The sequence below is a fragment of the Eriocheir sinensis genome, chromosome 42, assembly GCF_024679095.1.
Source record: "Eriocheir sinensis breed Jianghai 21 chromosome 42, ASM2467909v1, whole genome shotgun sequence".
Classification (NCBI taxonomy): domain Eukaryota; kingdom Metazoa; phylum Arthropoda; class Malacostraca; order Decapoda; family Varunidae; genus Eriocheir; species Eriocheir sinensis.
Genome location: NC_066550.1, coordinates 4,993,290 through 5,018,451, shown reverse-complemented (window position 1 = coordinate 5,018,451; position 25,162 = coordinate 4,993,290). Strand labels below are relative to the sequence as shown.

The 25,162-nt window shown below is 41.8% G+C and overlaps 1 protein-coding gene across 2 annotated transcripts in view; it reads left to right on the top strand.

The window, feature by feature from the left end:
* The window catches only part of LOC127009846 (uncharacterized), a 148,249-nt gene that overhangs the window by 64,262 nt on the left and 58,825 nt on the right, over window positions 1–25,162 (top strand). For both annotated transcript variants that reach the window (XM_050883213.1, XM_050883214.1), the window contains 2 exons: window positions 8,786–8,904; window positions 16,404–16,517. In XM_050883213.1, the coding sequence (XP_050739170.1) occupies window positions 8,786–8,904; window positions 16,404–16,517 (233 nt within the window). The remainder of the gene's footprint in view (window positions 1–8,785; window positions 8,905–16,403; window positions 16,518–25,162) is intronic.

Genomic DNA, 25,162 nt, shown 5'->3' with positions numbered 1-25,162 from the left:
TTTAAATGGTTCAAGATTTTTCGTAAAAAAAATAAAAGAAGAATGAAAAAAGTCTATTGTCATTGTGCATTCAGTTCTCTTTAAAATGGTACTCAAAACATTAAAATCAGTTAATTTGGGACAGAAATAGGGAAAAATGTGAGAAAAGCTTTGCTTTGAGAAAACGGCCTTCAATATTTTTTTACTTTCTTCTTTATTTCTAATGCTTTGATTATTTAATGTTACTAGTCACCAAAATTACATATTCTAACTTTGCAAACATGTTTCTACGCACATTCCTGATGCATTCTAGCTCTAGATATCACACCTGGTCCCCCTTTCAGTGTAAGTAAAAAAAAAAAAAAAAAAATTGTTTGTGTTTGGGTAGGCGGTGGCTGAGTGGTTAGTGTGTGGGCCCCACATTCACTGCGTTCTTGACGACGTGGGTTTGAATCCACCGCTACCACTTGGGATTTTTTAGTCACCGCCAAGTGGCCTAAGACTACCCACATGCTGTCCTGAAGATCACCCATCAACCCGGACTCTTAAGGAAATTGTCCAAGTGAATCAAGAATGAGCTCCAGGGGAGAGCATGAGCCAAGAATAGATGGTGCCAATATGAATACTTGCCTGCGCCATGACGGGCTTGGGCCGACCACCAGGCCCCTCAAGAAAGCTTACTGGCGCTATAGACTAACACGTTAAAAAAAAAAAGTTATCGTTCTAAGAACAAGGGTTTCAGAAGGCGCGGCTTTTCTCATTGTAGCCAAGTTTTATCAGTAAATGTTTCCAGCTTCATACCCTTCAGTGACGTATTTTCTGCTTTTTCTTTGATCGTTTGGCTGGAGTCTGTGAGCGTTTTCTTTGTTCTTCCTGGATCTATCATCATACGACGCTCTGAAAGTTCTGAGCAGGCCGTCGGCTCCACATTACACTCATGTCTAGCTTCACAGCCAGATGTGCGACTTACCGATAAAAATGCATCAGAAATATTAATAATTACGGGAGTAATGATATTTTACCATAGTTATTGTTGTAAACAAAAAACAGCTGTCATCCACGTGAGTCAGGGGGTGCATGGGACCTTTAAATTTGCCCTTTAAATATAGAGATTTTTCCAAAATCAGCCACGGGTGAATTGTCCTAGCCCACATGTATCTCTCAGTGGCTTTAACTCATTTTCCATATTTTTTCGTAAAATTGAACAAGTAGACGAGACTTACTTTGTGTCAGTTGAAGTATGCTTGTAATTTTACGAAGCAAGCCGCCTCTGCGGCTTGATGATGTAAAATCACTACCGCTGGCAAAAAAAAAAAAAAAAAAAACAAAAAAACTTAAAACACTAACGGCCTTTCCTCCTTCCATAAAAGAAAAGTAAAAAAACATGCATGGTGTTGGCATGAATGGCCTTCTGAAGGCACACAAAGGAAGTGGAGAGGAGGAAGGCCCGGCCTCACGCCGACTGCGGCGATCACGGAAAGACACTTCTGTCCCGAGGGTCAGTGCTTATATGGGGTCTCTACGCTTCCCAAGCAAGAGGGTTGCCAGCCATCGCCAGCGGTGCAGGACAACAGACTCCCATGACAATTCAATTCTACACAATCTAAGTACAATAAACACATTTGCTAACCTAAACATAAAAGGAAGTTATACATGGGTATTTCAACACCTAATAACGCACAGGAGAAATAGAAATGATCAGATCAGTCTGGTGGCAACATTGACCCCGGGTCGCTGCGTGGGAAACTGAGGCGGGCGGGTTGCCACCTCACTCCCAAACCAGAAATCTCCAGTTGAGGTGAGGCCTGAACTCATGCTTGGGCGTGAAGGTAGATAATTCTGAGGAACAAAGGTGTCACATATATATATATATATATATATATATATATATATATATATATATATATATATATATATATATATATATATATATATATATATATATATATATATATATATATATATATATATATATATATATATATATATATATATATATATATATATATATATATATATATATATATATATATATATATATATATATATATATATATATATATATATATATATATATATATATATATATATATATATATATATATATATATATACATATATATATATATATATATATATATATATATATATATATATATATATATATATATATATATATATATATATATATATATATATATATATATATATATATATATATATATATATATATATATATATATATATATATATATATATATATATATATATATATATATATATATATATATATATATATATATATATATATATATATATATATATATATATATATATATATATATATATATATATATATATATATATATATATATACAGTAAAACCCCGATTATCCGAAAAACCGGATTATCCGAAATTGATCTGGATAATGCAATTAAAATTTTTTTTCTATACTAAAACGTTATAAAACATCAAAATAAATAACAGTAACTACATATGTACTATATTAACACATTTAAAATTGATAAGAACAGTTAAAATGAATATGCTTTCTAATACGTATTGCCGAAATAGCTTGTAACGAATAGATCAATGTATTAGACAAAAAACATTAAACAAACTCTCAACAACACCACGTCCGCACCTTCGCCCCAGCAAGGACGTAGGTGCGTAACGAACAAACTACTGCACGACTACTCTCACACTGTACTCTCAAGACAACGACACAAACACGACTCCCTCTCCACTCCATGCCACATTCCCTTCCAACATACGAGTTGCGCGATAATATGAGTCATCATACTGTGTCTCCACCTGCACGATGCATCAAGGTCACACTTGCAAGCTTGCACAACCATTCACAATCGCACTCTGCAACATTCACAGTTCAGATCTGCAACGCTCACAAGTATCAACATACACTGGTCCAGACAAGGAGACACACAGACAAACATACAATAAAACATTTACATCACATGTTTTAAGCGCATTAATTTGTTTAGCGTGGCGTGTTTGTTTGGTTTCATTGTTTACATCGCCAGTCGGCGGCAGTCACGCCACACACTTCACACTGGGCAGTCGATCGCGTTCTACCTGTGCTTCGACCTCACTTCTTTCTACATCACCATGCCGAAAGAAACCGGAAAAGGAAGAAAGTCGTCCTTACCATACAGCAGAAGCTGGCGGCGATCAAAATGGCGCCATAAATCCGATTATCCGAAAATCGCTTATCCGAAGAGGCTTCCTTCCATTTCGGATAATCGGGTTTTACTGTATATATATATATATATATATATATATATATATATATATATATATATATATATATATATATATATATATATATATATAAATATATATATCTATATATATTTTTTTTTTACGTTGTTGCCTATTGCGCCGGTAGGCATCTTCCCGGTGGGGCCTGATGGTCGATCCAAGGCTTCTTCCAGGTGGGGCCTGATGGTAGGCCCAGCCCGTTCTGGCGCAGGCGAGTGTTTATAGTGGCGCCATCTTGTGTTGGCTCATGCTGCCCCCCCAGAACTCGTTCTTGATTCGCTTGGACGGCTTCCTCTAGAGTCCGGGTTGATGGGTGGTCTTCAGGACAGCATGTGGGTAATTTTAAGCCACTCGGTGGTGACTGAAAAATCCGAGTGGTAGCGTGGGGGATTCGAAACCGCGTCGTCCATCATGCGGTGAATGTGGGCCCAGTACGCTACCAGTTCGGCCACCCCCTGATAATCCTGTGTCCAATACTTCAGAGATTCTGAAGGTTCAGAATTTTCAGCCAAGGGTCAATTTTAGCCCTCAATTAGTGCATCTTTTCTCCCTAATGTCATGATTTAACATTAGGTAATTTTACATACAAAAATTTCCAACACACATTGTATTTGCTGATTTCTCACTCAAAGAAAATGGTATTCATTTTTACTTCATGCTGTTAATTGTTGATGATTTTTGTGAGTTGGAACCATAAATCTGCATCCCTCGAGCTGATCCGCTTATCGTAGTTTGGAGCGAATTGTTTTACTTCCGAGAACACTTGGTCATCACTGCCGGTGGCTCTTAGAATTTGGTTTGTGCTGGCTTGCCTGTTCAGGAACCAAGATTCTGTTTGGAAACCTGTGCTTTTTTTTCAGAAAATATGTTTAGGAACGGATTTGTTCGAGAAGAGAGTTAGTTGTGCAACACCTGAGGTTTCACTGTAGTTATATGTAATTATAAATGTAAATTTTAGTTGTTTGACCCCTTGACTGTGGATTTTCTACAAGAAGACAACACCAAGCAACAGGAATGGATAAAAAATGGCTGCTACAATTCATGAAGAAAAATGTAAAGTCCTGCACCTTGGGAGGGGATATCCAGCATACCAATACCATATGGGAAACACTCCACTATCCACCACAGAGACAGAGAAAGACCTGGGAGTATATGAGGTGTCTAGTGCTCAAGGGGCGAACAAGCCACTTACCTTGTTTTGAGCTACAGGCCTTCAAAGTTAAGCATAGCATAAACATAATGAAAACACACATAGCATAGCTTTGCGCAGTGGCAGTATCGTAACCAATGAGGTTCATCTGAGGTGCGTTTTGCTGCCTATGCGTACAGCTCCCTTGTTTAGGGTATTGGGAAAGGAACAATACGGCTACTCTCTGTCTGGGAAGGTAGCCTACCCCATCCTCACCTTCACGTGGTGCGCACCGTTACTATACCCTGCGGGGTAGAACCAACGGGGAGGGGGGCAGTGACCATCAGCTGCTTTGTTTTAATCCTTTTAGCCTTGACAAGGAGCAAGTTTCCATAACACTACATTGGACTGGCCACCCATCGAGTTTTTAGAGGCAGGAGCGATGGCCAGAGGGCGGCAGAAGAGAAAGGAATGTATGAGATTGGTGTTTTTAAATGTGAATGGTTTAGGTGGTGAGGAAAAGAGGAGAGTGATGATTGAAAATTTTGTAAATGGTATAGTGGATGTGTTGGGAGTGAGTGAAACACATATTCGAGGAACTGGTGTGAGTGATGGTAGAGAGGGTACGTGGGAGGGTGTGCCGGGATAGATGAGAAGTATAGAGGCAGGAGTAAGGAAGGATGTGCTATTGTGATGTCTGAAAGAGTGTGGAATGGTGTGACTGATTATGGTTGGAAGGGATCAAGAATTGTGTGGGTGAACGGAAAAGTAGGTTTAGAAAAGTATGCATGGGTGTGTATTTATGTACCAGTAAATGTGAAAAGTAAAAAAGGACTGAGAGAAAGGGAAGCTTTTTGGGAGGAAGTGAATGCATGTTTGAAGAGTTTTGAGAAAGAAAGGAAACTTGTTATTATGGGAGATATGAATGCTAAAGTGGGTGATGAATGTGTGATGGATGTGGTGGGAAAATGGGGGATACCTGGGAAGAATGAAAATGGAGAGTGCCTGGTGGATGTCTGTGCTGAGAGGGGAATGTTCCTAGCGAACACCTTCTTTCAGCACAAGAATATCCACCAATACACATGGAGGAGGGGAGAAGATAATGAGCAAAAAGGAATGATTGATTATGTGGCAGTAGATGAAAGGCTTAGAAAAGAAATTTGTGACGCGAAGGTAGTAAGAGGAATGTTCGATGGATCTGACCATCTTGCAGTGCTGGCAAAGTTAAAGATGAAAGAGAAGTGGGTGTTTGAAAAGAAAGGTGAAGTAAAAAAGGAAATACTGAAGATAGAAGAGTTACAAGAAAAAGAAATAAAAGATGAGTATAACCGTGAAATGGCAGAGGCCTTAAGTGAAAAATGGGAAACTGTAAAAGATAATACATCTTTTGAATTTTTTTTTGGAACATTTAAAGAAATAATGGTAACTACAACAAAAAAAGTGTTAGGGATGGAAGTGGTGAGAGATGGAAAAAGAAAAGGAAATTCATGGTGGACAGAAGAGATAAGGAGGATAGTAAAAGAGAAAAGGAAACTTTTTAAGAAAACTCAAGAAAGAAATGTGGCTGAGCAAGTAAAAAGGGAAAGGAAGAAGAAATATAGAGAATGAAAAATGAAATTAAAACAAGCAATTAAAGAAAGTAAAAAGAGAGTTGATGAAGACTTTGGAAAAAGACTAAGTGAAAAATATAAAGGGAGCAGGAAATCATATTGGAAAGAAGTAAAAAATGAAAGAAATGGAGAAAATATCTCCTCAAGTAAAATAAATGAAGTTATGGATAAGAATGGAAAGATGTTGAAAGACAGGGAAGCTGTGAAAGAGAGATGGAGAGAATATTTCAGAAACTTAATGAATTTTGAGGATGGACGTCCAGCAGCTGTAACAGCAGCAGTTTTGAGTAGAGGTAGAGGAGGAGTATATAAAGAAAGAAGTATAACATATGAAGAAGTAAATCAGGCAATAAAAAGATTAAAAAAGGGAAAGGCAGCAGGAATTGATGGAATCACAGCAGAAATGTTGAAGTGTGGAGGAGATGTAGTTGTTAAATGGATGGTCAAGATATGTGAAGTAGCATGGGAAGGGGGGGGTGCCAGCAGACTGGACAAAAGCCATCATTGTCCCAGTTTACAAGGGGAAGGGCAGGAGAGGGGAATGTGGGTGCTATAGAGATATAAGTCTCCTGAGTATACCTGGAAAGGTATATGAAAAGTCATAATAGAGAGGGTGCAAAGACTTACAGAAGAGAAAATCAGTGAAGAACAAGGAGGCTTCAGGAAGGGAAGGGGATGTGTGGATCGGATATTTGCCTTCAGGATGGTAGTAGAAAAAATAATAGCAAAAGGAAAGAAACTATACGCTGCCTTCATGGATTTGGAAAAAGCTTATGACAGAGTCGATTGGATTGCATTGTGGGATGTTTTAAAGATTTATGGTGTGGGAGGAAAACTGCTTAGTGCAATAAAGTCTTTCTATGAGGATGCATCTGCATGTGTCAAAATTACTGGAGAAACAAATTAACATTTTGAGGTAAAAGTGGGCTTAAGACAAGGGTGCATCATGTCACCATGGTTATTCAATATTTATATGGATGGTGTTATTAGAGAAATGAAGGGCAAAGTTGGAGAAGTTGGATTAAGAATGTTCGATGAGGGAAGGAAGTGGGTACTGAATTCGATACTGTTTGCTGATGACACGGTGCTCATTGCAGAAAATGAAAGTGACCTACAAAATTTGGTCAGTGTTTTTGATAGTGTCTGTAACAGGAGAAAGCTGAAAGTAAATGTCACCAAAAGTAAATTGATGGTTTGTGAGCGAAGTAGAAGTGAGGTTGTAGATTTTGTATGCCCATATAGAGTGGGAATTGAATGTGAAAAAGAATGCAAAATAATTTTGAATGGTGAAGAAATGGAGGAGGTCAATGAGTTTAAGTACCTTGGATCAGTTATGTGTAAGCATGGTGGTATGGAGGGAGAGATAAGAGAAAGGGCATTGCAAGGAAGAAGGGTGGTAGGGTCTTTGGGACGAATCATGAATGGCAGAAGTGTGAGCATGGAGGTAAAGAGGGATTTGAGAAATACAATAATAGAACCAACCCTCACATATGCAAGTGAAACATGGGCCTGGAATGAAAGTCAAAGGTCTAGAGTGCAGGCAATGGAAATTAGTTATTTGAGGAGTGCTTGTGGTGTGAGTAGAATGGATGGAATGAGTAATGAAAGTGTGTACGAGCATTTTGGAATGTGTTACGTGGGTGAAGGGAAGAAGTGTGGAGTGGTGGAAGAAGTGAAGCGACAGACTTTAAAGTGGTTTGGCCACATGGAGTGAATGGAGGAAAGATGACCAGAAGGGTGTATGTGAATGAGATAGAGGGAGGGAATGCTAGAGGACGACCTCCAGTGAAATGGAGGGATAGGGTGCAAGAGTACGTTAGGGAGAGGGGGGAAAGATCTTTGAGAAACTTTGAGCAGGCAAGAAGGGAGTGTCTGGATAGAGAAAGTTGGAAGCTCTTCTGCCATGGCCATCCCCTGGTGGGAGCTCCTAGGAGCAGGCGTCGATGAAATGATGATTATGATGATCAATTGAAAGTTTTCAGCTAGACAAATTCAATGGAATCAGTGTTTGTGTGAAATTGTGTTAATTATTAAAAACACAAACACAAAGTTTTTTTTTTTTAATGCATGTTTATTATCCAATTTAATCCAAACTCTGAAAATCCAAAGAACATGATGTCACTAATAGCCAGTTTAATTTTCAAAACAAAATTTCCAATTTTAGGTGTTTTATGAGTGTTTTACTAGTGCTCTTCGCCCTTAGAGCCCTGATACAGCTGATTTCATACACTCTGCAGACTGGCAAAAATACGCTACTCTCACCATCCTTCTACTGGGCCATAGAGACCGATTTCCCATTTTTACGTTCACAGAGGGTTGCACAGTGCTTCCATCTACCCGGACATTGGCAAAAACTCAAAATCCGCCATGTTGGCGTGTTCACCCCTAGAGCTCTAGACGCCTCATATGTTACCAGGCTATCAGTGAAAGTCAAATCCATCCCAACTGCAGCAGACGGGTTAAAGCTGAGGAAGTCAAGCTAAAAAAGTTAACTTTTGAAAGGTTTCAGTGTACATTTATCTTTTGCTCTATAAAGTTTCATAGTTAGTGACATTTTTTCAGTCTCCTAGTATTGCTAGACACAGGGCCCCACTGTAGATACATTCCCTAACTGAACAAAATATAGCCTGAGAAGGAGCTGACTTTTACACAACTATTATATCTAGTGCTGTTATGATAAGGATTGATTATTTACCTCTACTATTAGTTGTTTTATGTTTCATTTTTTATTCAGTTACTATTTCAGCTTGTCAGAAATAAAGGCTACAAAGTACTCTTCTCCTACAGGACAGCAGCAGATTAACTGGGGTTCGCTGGATGGAGTTACTGACTGGACACTCGGGCCTCCTCGTGCACTCACTCATCAGATTACTGTGCCGGATGCTGATGTACCACCCAGCACAGCGGTAACACATTAATGGATATTTTAAAATTGCCTCATTATTTGATTTGTTGACTATGTAAAAGTCAAATTTCATTGTGCCAAGTTTAAGAGGTTGATTTTGCTTGAGTTCTCTTTCCTATCGAGTTAGATTTATTCTTCAGTTTAACTTGCCTCAGCCTTGGGGGTTTAACATGGAAACTACTTTGTTGTGGGGTTCGATTTATTCCTGAAGGAATTATATCACAATCTTAAGGCGATCATTTTTCTATACAATGAATTCATATTTCTGTAAGTATATTTTATTTATTTATCTTTTCTATTTTTTTTTATCTAAGACCAACTTTAGGGGTTTGACTTCTACAATGAGATTGCTTCTCAGTGGAGCATATCATTGGCTTGAGGGTTGACAGTTTGAGACAAATTTTTGATGGGGTTAGATTAATTACTCAATTGAACACAGTCATAGCCTTGAAGGGGATTAATTTTACATAGACCTACATGGCTATGTAGACCACACAGACCCAGTAGCACAGATTGGGTGGTCTGCCCTTAACCCTGCAAACCCCGAGGGTGGCCACATCTGCCCACCCCTCAGGCATTTCTGTCAAAACGATACAATTTTTTTTTATTATCAAGTGTAAAAGAAAAACAATCCTACAGATAAACGCAGAAAATACCCTAGATTAACGTGTGATATCAATAAGAACCATATGAATCATCGTTATTTTGCTACACTTGAATATTTCGAGAAACTGACGCCAATCATTTTGTGCCACAGTCGATACATTATGGAAAGCGTTCAAACGACTGCCGACGGTCAGATGCACAATAATCTATATGATACGACGATACTATTACTGTTACAAATATATATACCTGTGTTGTATACTGCATGTTTTGCACTTTTTTGTTAATAATGCTTTAGCTGATACACTAAACAGACCAACAAACAAACTGGCTGTGGTAACCATAATTAAGGAAGCCTATAGGCAATATCCGTCGTTGGTAGCCTAGAATCTAGGTGCGTTCTAGCAAGGCCCTCTAGATTAGGCATTAGTTCTAGCGTGTGTGTTGTCAACAGGCGGCCGTTTGACACAAGCTTGTGATTGATGATTGATTGATTGTTTATTGTTGCAAGTAAACAACAATAGAGATGGGAGGAACATGCCATCCCAACCCTAGTAATACATGGGGAGGTGCGTTCGTGTGTGCGTGTCTGCGTGTGTCAACGGGCGCGAGTCTCTAGGGCCAGCAGCGGCGGCGGCTACACATGCTCGTTTTGAATGATGAATTATGGTACATACAATACTTTTTTTGGCATTACCACAAGGCGATAACTATGTCTCGTACATTATAACATTTGTTTATTTCTTTTACTTTGGCCAGACAATTCTTATAGCTAATAAAGAAAAAAACATACGTCCTCGAGTGAGTGACGGTAACTCTGCTGGATGGCCCGTCCCCACACTATGCCCCACTGACTTTTTCCCCTTCCTTTTGAACATTCTAATTGCCTCTGTTTTACCATCGAGGATAAAGAAATACTGGAAAAGAAGTAAGAACAGTTCAAGTGACGGAGAGGGGCGAAGAAAAGAAAGAATAGATGAAGTACTGGCCATTCTTCTTCCCCCCGCTTCCTCAAACCTTCTAAATGACTGTCTCTTTGTTGTCGAGGAAGTAGCCTAATAGTGAAAACATAATGAAAACTAAGTAGCTACTCTATGGTTTCAGAACTGGTTATCTTTCCGCTGTTTTTCTCCCCATAATGGAAAAAGAAATGAAGATATATGATTAGTTAACTAGACAAATTATTGGTACGATTTTGATGGGGTGATTTTTTTTCTTGAATGCCAAAACGAGGATATAGAAATGGAAATGTAAGTTGACCGACTGATTGTGTCTCATTCTCCGTCTTTCCTGCCCTGGTTATTTAAGTATTTATTTATTATCATGATGTAACGAATCGTTCGTCTAAGGGTATTTGCAATGTCTGTTGTGTAATAGTTGTGATTCTTATCTCCGTATAAAAGCTCTCGCTGTCCCCGCCGCACTGCGCCGCGCCGCCCCAGCAATGGATAAAATTGTTTCCGGTCAACCTATTTTCACCCCCTTGAGGTATCAGAAACTTACTAATAAATAAAAAAAAAAGGTAATGCAAAAGCTCTCCACCATGGATGTGTCCATGTGTAAGTGTGTCTTACTCAAGTGGCAGAAATTCTCTCTCTCTCTCTCTCTCTCATCATCATTGCTGTCTACTTTGTGCTGATTTTTCCTGAATAATAAAATCAACAGTGAAGTAGCTACATACATGATGTGTGTGTAATCATGCTGCCTAGATCTTCATTCAACCCTATCTTCAGCGACTGGTCAAGAGGAGCACCGGGGGGCAGCGTGGGCCAAGCAAGTCATGTATCACAGCAGCCACTATAAATAAAATTTGCCTACACCAGCTTACGAGTGCTATTGGCAGCACAAAGAAACAAACAAACAAAAAAAAGTAATGTCAAGATGATAGTTACAGTCCCATCGGTCAGGTCACTGAAACTTTAGGAGATGAGATTGAATGCTTATCAGAAGCAGATGAGTGAGCACTTGGCTGGGCACACTGAGCAGTGCAATACCACGGTAATTGTTGCAGCCCTGTTGGTCCCCTTTCCCCCCTCCAGTTAAGGACAGCCAACCCCTTTTTCCAGTCGAGGAATGGCTGCAGACTGGCACACGGCAGACAGCACAGCATGCAAACCATGGATCATGGCTTCGCCTCCGGTTTTCAGCATTTGTGCACTGATATTACAGACCTCAGCTGCCTCTCCACCCTTCAACTTCCTTACACCTTTCACTTCCACAAGAGATGGTGCAGCTTCATGTACTGGTAGATCAGCAGCCACCACCTGCAACCCAGCAGAGGGAACTAGTTGATTTGGGGCTCTGCTGTGTGCAGCTACCAAAAGTACTGGCCCAACTACCCTGGCACACATCCCCACCTGATGTTATCTATAATGGCCATCAGGTGTTTGGATGTGGATATGGAGCAGAGCTTTTTCAGAGCTCGGAAAGCAGGTCTAGGTTGTTTGCATTTAGGCAGCCCTCGACATCCTCAGCATGCCTCTACTTTTCCCCCCTCAGAAGGGTTCTAGCCCTTCATGACAGAGTCCTGTATTGCTCTGAGTCCCCAGTCAGCCTGGCAGCACGGGTCTCCTCTATGTTCGCCAGTTTCTCCCTCGAGGCAACTTCACTTCTAGACCTTGGTGAAATATGTTGTGTGGTGTGGCTGTGTGTGGTGTAGCTGGGTGTCATTGGTGCTGTGTTGTGGTGTTGTGGTGGTGGTGTAGTGTTACCAGTTGCAGTGTGGGGTGTGGCTGATTGTCCCATGTGGTGTGGTGTGTCTGGGTGTGGTTTGTGGCTGTGTCCCTTGGTGTGATTTGTGGTGTGGTGTGGCTATGTCTCTGGGTGTGATGTGTGGTGTGGTGTGGCTGGCTGTGGTGTGTAGTATGGTGTTGCTGGATGTGGTGTGTGGTGTGCTGTGACTAGAATTTACTAACCATTGTACTGGAAAAGAGAGGGAGGGAGAGAGGGGAAGGGGATGGAGTTGGAGTCGGAGTTAGGGCCGAGTTACACATACGCGGTTAAGCGATACGGTCCATTGTGGATAGCTATCTGCAATGAAATGTATATCCATCCACCATAATCCGCCACTATCTGTAACAGTCCGCATGGAACCATGGAGGGGCTGCAGTTGGTTTGAAATGTTCAAGAATACCGCAGTGTGCTGCCACGGCTGAGCATCCGCAATTGAAACGCAGTGGCGCCGCAAGAGATACGCAATAAATCCGTGTTGTGCGCAATCGATCCGTGTTGAACGTAGTCAATCTGTATTGAACGTATTTGATCCGCAATGATCCACAATGAACCGCAACTAATTTTAAGCTGGGGTCACACATACGCGGTTCAGCGATACAGTTCATCGCGTATAGCTATCCGCAACGAAACATATCCATCCACCATAATCCCCCACTATCCATAACAGTCCGCACGGAACTGTATCGCTGAACCGCGTATGTGTGACCCCAGCCTTAGTATCACAACCTAATGTTTCCTGGAATCAGAGGCAGAAATTTTTATATCTGACTCCACACCCCTGCTGTACACTGCTGGACCCAGTATGGTAAAAAACCTGGACTAAGCCTTGGCCACAGTTCAGTGGTGATTCCTTCCCAGACTTTAGTAATTCCTGGAAACTTTCTTCCTTCTGTTAGTCCAAGAAATCATAAGTTGAATGTACAGTACCCTCTCGAGTTTCGCGCTATCCGAGTTTCGTGATTCTTGAGTTTAGCGCTTAGTCCTAAATTCTTACCATCACGACTTTCGAGCATTACTACCACGAGTTTCGCGCTGCTTTGACATGTACGGGTCACATCTACCTACTGTCGGCATCATGCATGCTGTTTTAAAAGGCGGTGTCCAACCATTGGGGCTATGGGCAACCGCGGTTGCCTGTATGCCCAACCAGGAGCGAGATGTTGGTTGTCGGTATGAATGGCAAACGGTTGTGAGTACAAGCATGGGTATGTGGGTACCGAACGGCTGCATGTAAACAAACAGACGACGGCAGTGGCTGAGGAGTGAGGAGCAGTGGAAGATGGCCCACCAAGAGACTCGTAAAATGGACTGGCAGAGCTGCTTTGCTTACTACTTGATTAACAAGATAAGAGAACACCCCATTTTGGGGAGCCACAGTCCAAAAAACTTTTTCTCAAGTTTGAAAATTGTAGATCTCCCGGTGTTGTTTTCCTCTTCTTCTTCTTCTTCTTTTGACCTGTAATGCATGGCAGTGACGGCGAAAAGTAACAGTGGAAAATAGCAAAAGGGCATAGAAAACCAAAATCAGGGAAAGAAAAGAACAGAAAAACACCTAAGTTCAGGGTGAAGTGTATAAGTGTGCACTGTTAAGGGCCGCTTTCACAGTCACTTTGTTTGTTTTGATCATTACCAGTGGCGGCGATCGCCACTCACCGTTGCCACAGTGGCGGCGATCGCCACTCACCGTTGCCAGATTGTCGTACTTGGAGCATAGTATTTACCGGTTTCTGACGCCTAACTATTGCCAAGAAACATCAGAATCTAACTCTTAACGATAACTATAAATGAGTTTCGTTATTGGAGCCTAGAAGACAGTTTAGGGGTAAGATGTTGGGAAATATAATCGGCTGAGTACGACAATCTGGCAACGTTGTCACCGCTTAGTATTTCACATGAAACTGGCCGATGGGGTAGTGGTGGCTGCAGATGAAGCGAGAGATGTTGAGGGTGATTGGTAAATGCAGGGCTAGGCTAACCCTGCAGCCGCCACTACCCTATCGGCCAGTTTTGTGTGGAAATGCTATAGCAGCGATCGCCGCCATTGGTAACGATCAAAACAAACAAAATGACTGTGAAAGCGGCCCTAAGTGCATGTTGTGAAGTATAAGAGTGTGGAGAAGGAGGACCTAAGAAGCGATACTAGGCATTGCAGGTCAAAAAAAGAAGAAGGTCCACACTGGCCGGTGTTGCGATAAATATCTCCCTGATGAAATCAGTCATTCTGCTGTCCACCACGAATGCACGCTGTGGAATGTAAGGCAGCTGCCTTCAACTGTGGCTTAAAAATGACCTGTTCTCACTTCCAATTTTCTGCCTAATTCCAAGGTATGTACGTATTTTGAAATAACAAGGGAGTAAAGTCGAAAAAATTGTGATAACAAGGGAGTAAAGTCGGAAAAAAAAAGTCATTATTTTCCATGGGTCGGAACCAATAAGCGCTTTTACATGGATTTCAATACCTCGAGTTTCGCGATCCTTGAGTTTAGCGCCATACCTTCGGAATGAAGCAAGCGTGAAACTTGAGAAGGTACTGTACTTTGTAATTGCTTATTTTAACTGATTTACATTCAAATATGATAAAAATCACAATAATCCTAAATAATAAAGCCCAAAAAGACCTCGAAAAAACAAAAAGTTCTCAAAACTGAGTGGGTCAAAAAAGAAAAAAAAGTTTTTCCAATTCTTTGACAGGCAACCTTTTACTGGTGACAAGAGTCAAAGTTGAAACAAGCATCCATATAAGGCAAGAGGGTGCACACAAGATGGTCCTGCCCAAGCTCTAATAACTGTTTCTCATTTACAAACACTGCCCCCACCCATACAACAACTTGGCAGGGTGCCTGGCTAATGCTGCCATCTTGGCATAACTTTTAAGTTCCATTGTGTATTGTTGCACAATGCTGCCTGGCTAATGGGTTCACTGAATGCAGGACAGGTCTTCCCTGTCCCTTCTGCACTTTTTGGGGAGTTTGGGGCCACTTTTAGGGTGAATTCCACAGAAAATTCCACAGAAAATGCTACCCAGGAGTCGGCAGCCCTGATCTGCACCATGTTTTTATTACATGAAATTTACAATGCACAAACTCACCCGGAACCACAGTCTTCTCATAAACAGAGAGGTACCTGTTCTGCTAAACCTGTATCTGTGAATCTTGATCCCACAAAACTGCATTTCTGAACATAAATTAGTTGATTGAAGAATGCAACTATACCTTCCTGCAAAGATAGCAATCCTTGTAAAATTTGACTTTAATATGGCCTTCAAAATCTTTTAAAAAGTATAAATTATACGGTCATATATACAGTTTTGTAAAAAACTTAACCATGAAAACTTCACCTTTGTTTTGTATTTGTATTTGTATTTTTATTTTTTATTATTTATTTAATTAATTTTTCTACATCAAGGGACACAGCTCAAGGGCAACAAAAAGAGTACTGAAAAAACCGCTGCTCGCCGCTCCCATAATAGATAATGGTAAAGAGTAGCCAAAAGGAGGTCAATTTCGGGTGGAGAGGTGTCTTAATACTCTTCTTGAAAGAGGTCAAGTCATAGGCAGGAGGAAATACAGATGAAGGAAGACTGTTCCAGAGTTTACCAGTGAAGGGGATGAAAGAATGAAGATGCTGTTTAACTCTTGCATAAGGGGTTTGGACAGTAAAGGGATGAGCATGACTAGAAAGTCATGTGCAGCGGGGCCGTGGGAGGGGGGGAGGCATGCAGTTAGCAAGTTCAGAAGAGCAGGCAGCATGAAAATATCGATAGAAGATAGAAAGAGATGCAATATGGCGGTGGAATTTAAGAGGTTGAAGACTGTCAGGAGGAGGAGAGATGATGAGACGAAGAGCCTTAAACTCCACTCTGTCCAGGTGAGCTGTGTGAGTGGAGCCCCCCCACACGTGAGATGCACACTCCATACGAGGGCGGACAAGGCCCCTATAAATTGAAAGCATCTGTGCGGGGGAGAAGAATTAGCGGAGACAATACAGAACGCCCAACCTCAAGGAAGCTGATTTTGTGAGAGAGGAGATGTGAAGTTTCCAGTTGAGATTTTGAGCTAAGGATAGACCGAGGATGTTTAGTGTTGTAGAAGGTGACAGCTGGGTGTTGTCGAAGATTCGTGTATTAATTGTTTCTCTATGAATGGATACGGTGCTTTGCAGGTTGTGGCTGAGCTGGAATGGCTGCGAGGGCTAGAAGGTTCCTTTGAGGGGCCCACACTGGTTGATTGGGAGGAGGAGCTTAGCAGAGAGGGTTCACCTAAACTTGCTGAAGAGGTAAGGGCATTACTTTATAACTGTCCTGTTTTCAGAAGGAAGCTTTGTCACCATTGTCATCATCATTGTCATTACATTTTTTTTCAGTGTTGTGGAGTTTTAGTTCTGACTGTGACTAGATAAATTTTTGCCCCATCCAACTTTGATTTCTTCACACATAGATTTTACTTATTTCAAGTTGTTGTTTATTTTGATAAAATAGAGAAAAATTTTGATTGTTTGAAGTGTAACGTCTTTTTTTTCCAAGGCAACGCTACATGCCTTCTGACGGCCACTGATTAGATGGTAATGTGGTAGCGGGGTGGTCGTCTGGCTATTTCCAAGCGGTTGTCAATGATGTTGAGACAAGCCTCAGGACAAGTGAACACTCGTTCTGGGCTGTGATGGTTACCTTTAGTGCGGTAATGATGGAAGGTGGGTGGATTCCCGGGTGAACCACTCTGAGACAGTGTTTAGTTAAGGGGGGAGTGGTGATAATTCACTAACGTGTGTGTGGGGGTGTGGGGGTGTGTTCAGTAATGCCCAAATGGCAGGTTGACAGGCTTGAAATTATAGCACTTACAGTAACTTAATAACTTGTGTCTAAAATTAGGAAGTCTCATTGGCTCTCTCTCTCTCTCTCTCTCTCTCTCTCTCTCTCTCTCTCTCTCTCTCTCTCTCTCTCTCTCTCTCTCTCTCCCCCCCTCAGGGCTCGGTCCTTGGCCCAGTGCTCTTCATTATTTACATCAACGACATGGATGTTGGACTCAATAACCGCATTAGTAAATTTGCAGACGACACAAAGATTGGCAACTCGGTTCTCACTGACGAAGACAGGCAAAGCCTCCAAGAGGATTTGCACAAAATTTCAGCTTGGTCGGATAGATGGGAGATGCCCTTTAACGTAGACAAGTGCCAGGTCCTTCAAGTTGGAACGAGGAATAAGAAGTTCGAATACGAAATGCGCGGCGTTAAACTCAAAAGCGTTCAATGCGTCAAGGACTTGGGGGTCAAAATCGCGTCAAACCTCAAATTCTCACAGCAATGCATCGATGCAGCAAATAAAGCGAGCAGAATGTTGGGCTTCATTAAAAGAAACTTTGTATTCAAGAATAAAGATGTAATACTCCCGCTCTACAACAGTTTAGTCAGACCCCACTTGGAATATGCGGTACAGTTTTGGTCTCCCCACCATGCAAAGGATATTGCTAAATTAGAAGGTGTTCAGCGTCAGGCGAAAATGATCCCTTCCTTGCGCAACAAATCCTCGAAGAAAGGCTTTCTACGCTTAACATGTTCTCTCTTGAGAAACGTCGCCTCCGAGGAAAACTGATCGAATGTTTTAAAATACTTAATGGTTTCACGAATGTAGACAGATCAACATTGTTTATGATCGATGACACTTTGCACACGAGGAACAATGGCGTAAAACTCAGATGTAGACAAGTAAATTCAGACTGCACCAAATTTTTCTTCACCAACGTTGTAGTGCGAGAATGGAATAAGCTTCCACCGTCAGTGGTCCAGTGTAACACGATTGACTCCTTCAAAATAAGATCGACCGTCACTTCCTTCAACTTAATATCAACTAGAGTAGAAATGCAACGTTTTGGAGTCTTCTGATTAATGTAAAATCACTTAGGTTTAAGGACAGACCACCAAGTCTGGACCATGGGGTCTGTGTGGTCTGATTTTCTATGTAAATCTATGTAAATTTTTTTTCTCTCTCTCTCTCTCTCTCTCTCTCTCTCTCTCTCTCTCTCTCTCTCCCAGACACCAAGTTGCCAACACTACCACACAGTGCCTATCTCTCTCTCTCTCTCTCTCTCTCTCTCTCTCTCTCTCTCTCTCTCTCTCTCTCGCGCGCACACACACACACACACACACACACATACACGCATACATTGTCTGTGATGACAAAGGAGTATCTGGCAGCTCTCTGACTGATGATAACAGAGTTGTATTTGCTGATAATTTCTCGACATTCTTCCTCCTCTACACAATCTTTTGCTTTCTCTATTTCTTTCCCCCTTGCCCCTTTCTCCCCTTTCTTTATTTCGCTTTTTTTTTATTTCGCGTTGACGCAATTTATATTATGCATAGCAGGTATATGTTGACTCGTCGTGTATGCTGCTTTGCAAATACGGGATACAATGCGATACAAGGCGACAAGCAGATACATGCTGGCTCAGGTTTCCTGCCGCGCGGCCGAGCACGCCGTATATCTGCCAGGCGGGCTTTTTGAACATCCGGCGAGAAGGGGTTAAGGACAAAATCGGAATGGAGAACTGTAGAGAGTGAAGTGCCTCAGGGATCGGTATTGGCACCAATACTTTTCCTAGTAAATAATAATGACATGCCAGAGGGAGTAAATAGTTATATGAGCCTGTTAGCTGATGATGCGAAGCTGCTAAGACATATAAGAAACAGTAAAGACTGCAAAATTCTGCAAGAAGACCTAAACAAGATTTGGAAGTGGAGTATGGAATGGGAGATGAAATTCAATGTGAAGAAATGTCATGTTATGGAAATGGGAAAAAGTGAAGACCAAAATGGACATATAAAATGGGAGATGGTGAAACATTAAAAAGTACACAAAGAGAGAGATCTGGGAGTAATAATGCAAGATAACAAACAGCCAGAGAGTCATGTAAATCGGATATTCGGTGATACGCTTAACATGGTGAGAAATATAGGAATAGCATTCCACTACATGGATAAGGAGATGATGAAAAAATTAATTACCACTATGATCAGACCCAAGTTGGAATATGCAGAGGCAGTGTGGTCTCCCCATAAGAAGAAGCACATAAAGAAATTAGAAAGAATACAGGTAACTCTCGATTTATGCAAGTATTGTGTCCTTGAAGAGGTCGCGTAAATCAAACAAGAGGTAGGTTTCTATCGAAAAATAAATATTCTCTTCATTCAGTGGAGAGAGAGATAGAGAGAGAGAAAATCCATATCACCGAAATATCCACTCAGGCACTCAGTCTCAGCCTCACTCATGTGAGGAAGAAATGAGGGACACCATGAGCGACTGGCTAGTATTGGTACCGGTACCGAGCAGTCTGGTACCAGTACCGTACCATATAGCTGGTACCGTTAGTACCAGTGCTGGTACCGGTACCTCTCCACCCCTATCGTTGAGTAGCGTGGCAGCGTGGGTACTGTATTGTTGTTCAAGTGGCACATGGGAAGAACTGAGCTCAGCTGTGTGGCCGCGGCACTGTGTGAGTCCAGTTGCATGAGACATCTGGTGGCTGCTCCATAAAATATCACATATAAGTGAAAAAACGTTTAAATTAAACATTTATTTGGATTTTGGACCCCGCGTTATTTAAAAAACGTGTAAACCAAACTTGTATAAATTTAGAGTTACCTGTACAAAGGATGGCAACAAAAATGGTTCCAGAGCTGGAGAGATTGACATACGAGGAAAGACTGAAGGAAATGAACTTACCAACACTAGAACAAAGAAGAGAAAGGGGAAACCTAATACAAATCTACAAATTACTGAGCAAAATGGAAGAAGCTGATAACGTGGAGTTACTACTAAAAGAAGAAATTATACCACAAGTGTAACATCTTTTTTTTTTTCAAAGCAATGCTACATTCCTTCTGACGGCCACTGATTTGATGGTAACATGGTAGCGGGGTGGTCGTCTGGCTATTTCCAAGCGGTTGTCAATGATGTTGAGACGAGCCTCAGGACAAGTGAACACTCGTTCTGGGCTGTGATGGTTACCTTTAGTGCGGTAATGATGGAAGGTGGGTGGATTCCCGTGTGAACCACTCTGAGACAGTGTTTAGTTAAGGGGGGAGTGGTGATAATTCACTAACGTGTGTGTGGGGGTGTGGGGGTGTGTTCAGTAATGCCCAAATGGCAGGTTGACAGGCTTGAAATTATAGCACTTACAGTAACTTAATAACTTTTCTTGTGTATGAATAGCCCCTGGGCGGTTAGCGGAGTGACATATTTAAATGAATACATACATAAATGAATATTATTGAACCTAACTAACTATCTATCAGGGAGATTGGGGAACATTTGAATGCTTATGTCTATTGAAGACCCTTGAAGTGATGACTGGTGCAGGATGGAGGAAGGCACTGGGGCGAGTGAAGCGCCGGCGGGGAGGTGTAGGCTGCAGGGCGTGTTCGGGGGTTGTTGGTTAAGGCGTTGATTGGAGAGGCCTTGGTGGTGTGTGGACGGCAAGGCTGGTTAAGGCGTGATTGCAGAGGCCGAGGATGTGGTTATGGGCTGAGCGTGATTGAAGAGGCCGAGGATGTGGTTATGGGCTGAGCGTGATTGAAGAGGCCGAGGATGTGGTTATGGGCTGAGCGTGATTGAAGAGGCCGAGGATGTGGTTATGGGCTGAGCGTGATTGAAGAGGCCGAGGATGTGGTTATGGGCTGAGCGTGATTGCAGAGGCCGAGGATGTGGTTATGGGCTGAGCGTGATTGCAGAGGCCGAGGATGTGGTTATGGGCTGAGGCGTGTTGTGGTGCTGCTCCTGTCCTTCTGGTTTCGCCTTGCCAAATCATGCTTTGTTTCGCCTCGCCTTTGCCGTGCTTGTGGTGGTTGGTGGTGTTCACAGGGCCGTGATGGACGGTCAAGCAAAACGTGCGTCCTGTTCACGGCTCTTCGGCTCCCTCTCTGCCTCTCACTCCCCCCGTGCCTCGCCCTGCCCTGCCTTCTCGTCTCGTCTCCTTGCTAAGCTCCTCCCCTTCTTCACGTGACTTGCTCTTATTTGCGCACTCAACCTCCCCCGGTGTACTCCCTGACCTCTGCATTACAACTTGATAATCTATCGCTAGCTAACTAATAATCATTCTAGGGTTCGAGACTGGAGGTGAGGATTTCAGAACCGTCTTTCATCCATTCACACCCTCATTCACGCCAATAATCTCTACTTATCACACACACTCGTATCACCTGTCCACACATCCGCTCACTTGCTCGTTTGTTGTAATATATAGTCATTCCATACTCATTCACTCATTACACATTTGGACCGTTACACAAGGATTGAACACAAGAGAGCATAGTAAAAAATTGAGGAAGGGAAGATGCTTGAGAGACATAAAGAAATATAGCTTCCCGCAAAGAAATATAAAGGTTTGGAATGGACTAAGTGAGGATGTATTATCAGCGAGGAGTGTGGAAAGCTTTAACCCTTTCATTGCGCACAGTGTGGATGCGACTATCCCCTCAGGCGCTGTCGGGCTTCCCAATTGGGGGTCTCTTTTAACCTCTGTATCTCAAAAACTATTCATCACAGCTAAAAACCAAAAACACCAATGAAAAGAGGAGGTCCAGATCTATAAGAGTCGGTTATGTACGCCTCTCTTGCGAACGTACATGCACGTTCAGGGAGTGTTGAATGTTAACACTTATGTCGGTGCGTGCGTGATGATCAGCCGTATTAAAGGAACTGCGGACATTTTTTTCTTCAGACTCTGGCAAGGGAGTATTGCCAACTGCAATATTTACAACTATTTGGTCAAAGAATCAGTCGGTGATAGGTGAAGCTATGCAAAAATGCCGCTATATTGGGCAAGAACATCCACCAGTTACTCGTCCGTAGATTTGCCGCGCTGGGCTGATATGATTTTCCACCAAATTTAGTGAACCAACTCAATTGGCAATCCTGTGTTGTGAGAATTAGTGTTGGAACACTCTCATATGCATGAGATTTGAGTGCGGGTGGAGCTCACAGCGGGTGTTTAGCCCCACCAACAAATATGCCTAACGCCTGCTGCAAGCGTTTAGCAATGAAAGGGTTAAGGAAAAGTTGGATAAATGTAGATACGGAGACGGGACCACACGAGCGTAAAGCCCAGGCCCTGTAAAACTACAACTAGGTAAATACAACTTGGTAAATATAGTGCTGTGTTTAGCCTTCTCGCCGCACAAATGAGAGGTTCAGAGCTTGATTTTTGGGTAGAGTGGAAACAATTGGGCTGTCTCCTTTAATATGTGCCCCCTGATGATCACTAGTTGATTGTGCGGTCGAACTATGGGGAATTACACAGACACATGTGCTTACACATATGCAAAATTCACACACACACACACACACTCTTCAGACACTACAAACACTTGCCTGCACCATGACGGGCTGGGGCTGACTACCATCTAAGCCCCTCAAGAAAAGCTTTAAAAAAAAAAAAGCCCTTCCTTTCCGCTCCATCTTTTTTTTTCGCTGTTCTCCATCATGGCTGCCAATCAGTTGTCAGATGTGGAGAAAACCAGAATTCTCATTCTAATCAACCCGAGAACGTTGACAGACCCTTTTTAGGGCTTTCCCGAGTCGTGGCTGTGGTACGGTGGCTCGCCATAAAACACCTAATTCGAGCTAATTGTAGGCGTTGGTGGCATAGCGCAACCCACCATGAATGCCCGAGGTCATTGTGATGGGTGAGTGATCTTGAGGTGGGCTTTTTTGTCATAGGTGGTGCTGTTAGGTCATGGCATACTCAATTAGCTATCCATACAGTAATCACTTGTCAAATTCTGTATAGTAGACAACAAGTGACTCTTGGCTAGATGCCACGTGTCATGAGACTGTTTATTTTGTAACAAACACCACCCAAAAAGAATGGAGTTTGAGTAAAAGTAAATATTTTTAACGGCCTTATGGTTATGATATGAGTATTCTGAGTTACATTCCATTCTCTTTTCTTAGTCTCAAAATGCAGTGTAATTTTGACTTTTCTTGGCCACTTCTTGGCTTTCCCATAGCTGAAGCCCACGGGTTAAGGAGAATGTATCTCGGAGGGAAATTGCAAGGTGCACTGGAAGACATTTTTCCACCATCAAGCAACTCAGTGCAGCTGCCAGAACCACACTAGACTGAATGATCCCACAGGGTTAAGTGCTTGTATCAGTTATGTTAATAATATCTATATAAATGACATGCCAGTAGTAGTGAGCATCTACATGAGCCTATTTGCAAACGATGCAATATCATTCAAGAAAATAAGAATTCAGGAGGTTTGTAAGGAGCTGCAGAAAATCATTTACAAGATATATGAATGGAGTAGACCTCTGGAAATGGGATTTAAAGCAATCATATCTTCCGCAAAGGGGAAAAAGTGACATGAGACATTCATACACCTATGAGAAGGGAAATTATATTATAGTAAGAGTAAAAGAGGAAAAAGACCGGATTATGATTTATGTTTAAAACTTTATTCAAACTTTGGTGGGAGCATGAAAGGTGGGAATGTGGGTGCAGGGGCATTATCTGCGTGATTCAGGATGATTTGTCAGCAAAAGCATATCATGAGTACATTTAGAGGGAAAGTATATTTGGGAACATGAACATGGCATTTCATTACCTGGTTAAAGATATGAGGATAGTAACCACAATGATTAGACCAAAATTGGAATATACTGCAGATGTGTGGTCACCTCAAAAAGAGAAACATGTGAAGAAACTCAAGAGAATACAGAACACCAAGATGGCACCAGAAATGGAGGACTTAACCCCTTCACTATGGCCGGGCCAAAACAGCGCCCCGCGCCGTATCCGGGATCACTGTGTTCGCCAAATTTCAAATGTCCCTATTGAATGTAACAAGTTTTCAGCCAAAAACTCAACATAATCATGATGTATTATATATGAAAATATGCAGAATTAAATGGTGTACATAAAGAAACTCACTACGGCCAGACCAAAACAGCGCCCCGCGCCGTATCTGGGATTGCCGCACGCGCCAAATTTCAAATGTCACTCTTGAATATAACAAGTTTTCAGCCATAAACTCAACACAATCATCATGTATTTTATATGAAAACATGCAGAATTAAATGGTGCACATAAAGAAACAAAAATTAATTGGTAATTTTGAGATGTAATCATAAATATTGAGATAAAATAACTCATATATTGGCTAAAGCGAGTCAGGACGCAGTATGTGCATCCTTGTATATGGTATGGGTAAGCGCCCTCGTGTTGAAGTGGTTAACCCATGAAGAAAGATTAGAAAAAATGCAGCTGTTAACACTGGAGGAAAGTAGAGGGAGAGGTTACCTGATTGCAATGTTTAAACTCATGAATGACATGAAGGAATCTGATATTGAAGACCTGTTATTGGCAAGTGAAGACGGAGGGTTAAGAGATATTGAGAAGAGATGTGTTCTAATGACACAAAGAAATAATTTTTCCATAGAAATAGAAAAACTTCAAATTAATCAAAGGAAGAAGTGGTAGAGGCAAAGGGTGTATGGAGCTTTAACCCGTCCGCTGTGATTGGCACGTATTTGGCTTTCACTGGTAGCCTGGTACCGTATAGTCCCAGGTCTTTCTCTGCCTCTGTGATGGACAGTGGAGTGTTTCCCATGTGGTATTGGTATGCTGGATATCCCCTCCCAAGGTGCAGAACTTTACATTTTTCTTCATTGAATTGTAGCAGCCACTTTTTGTTCCCTTCCTGTAGCTTGGTGATGTCTTCTTGTAGGAAATATGCAGTCAAGGGGTTAACTTGCCTGTGTTTTATGATTTCTTCCTTCACCACTCAAAATATTGAATGTTTCTGTTTACTTCTGTTCTCTCCTTGGAGTTGACGAAGGAGGTGCCCACATAGCTCATGGCTTGGGCAAGTCGATCGATCCTGCTGGGAAAGACTCAGGATGGATAGGGCAGCTGCGTGGGAGCT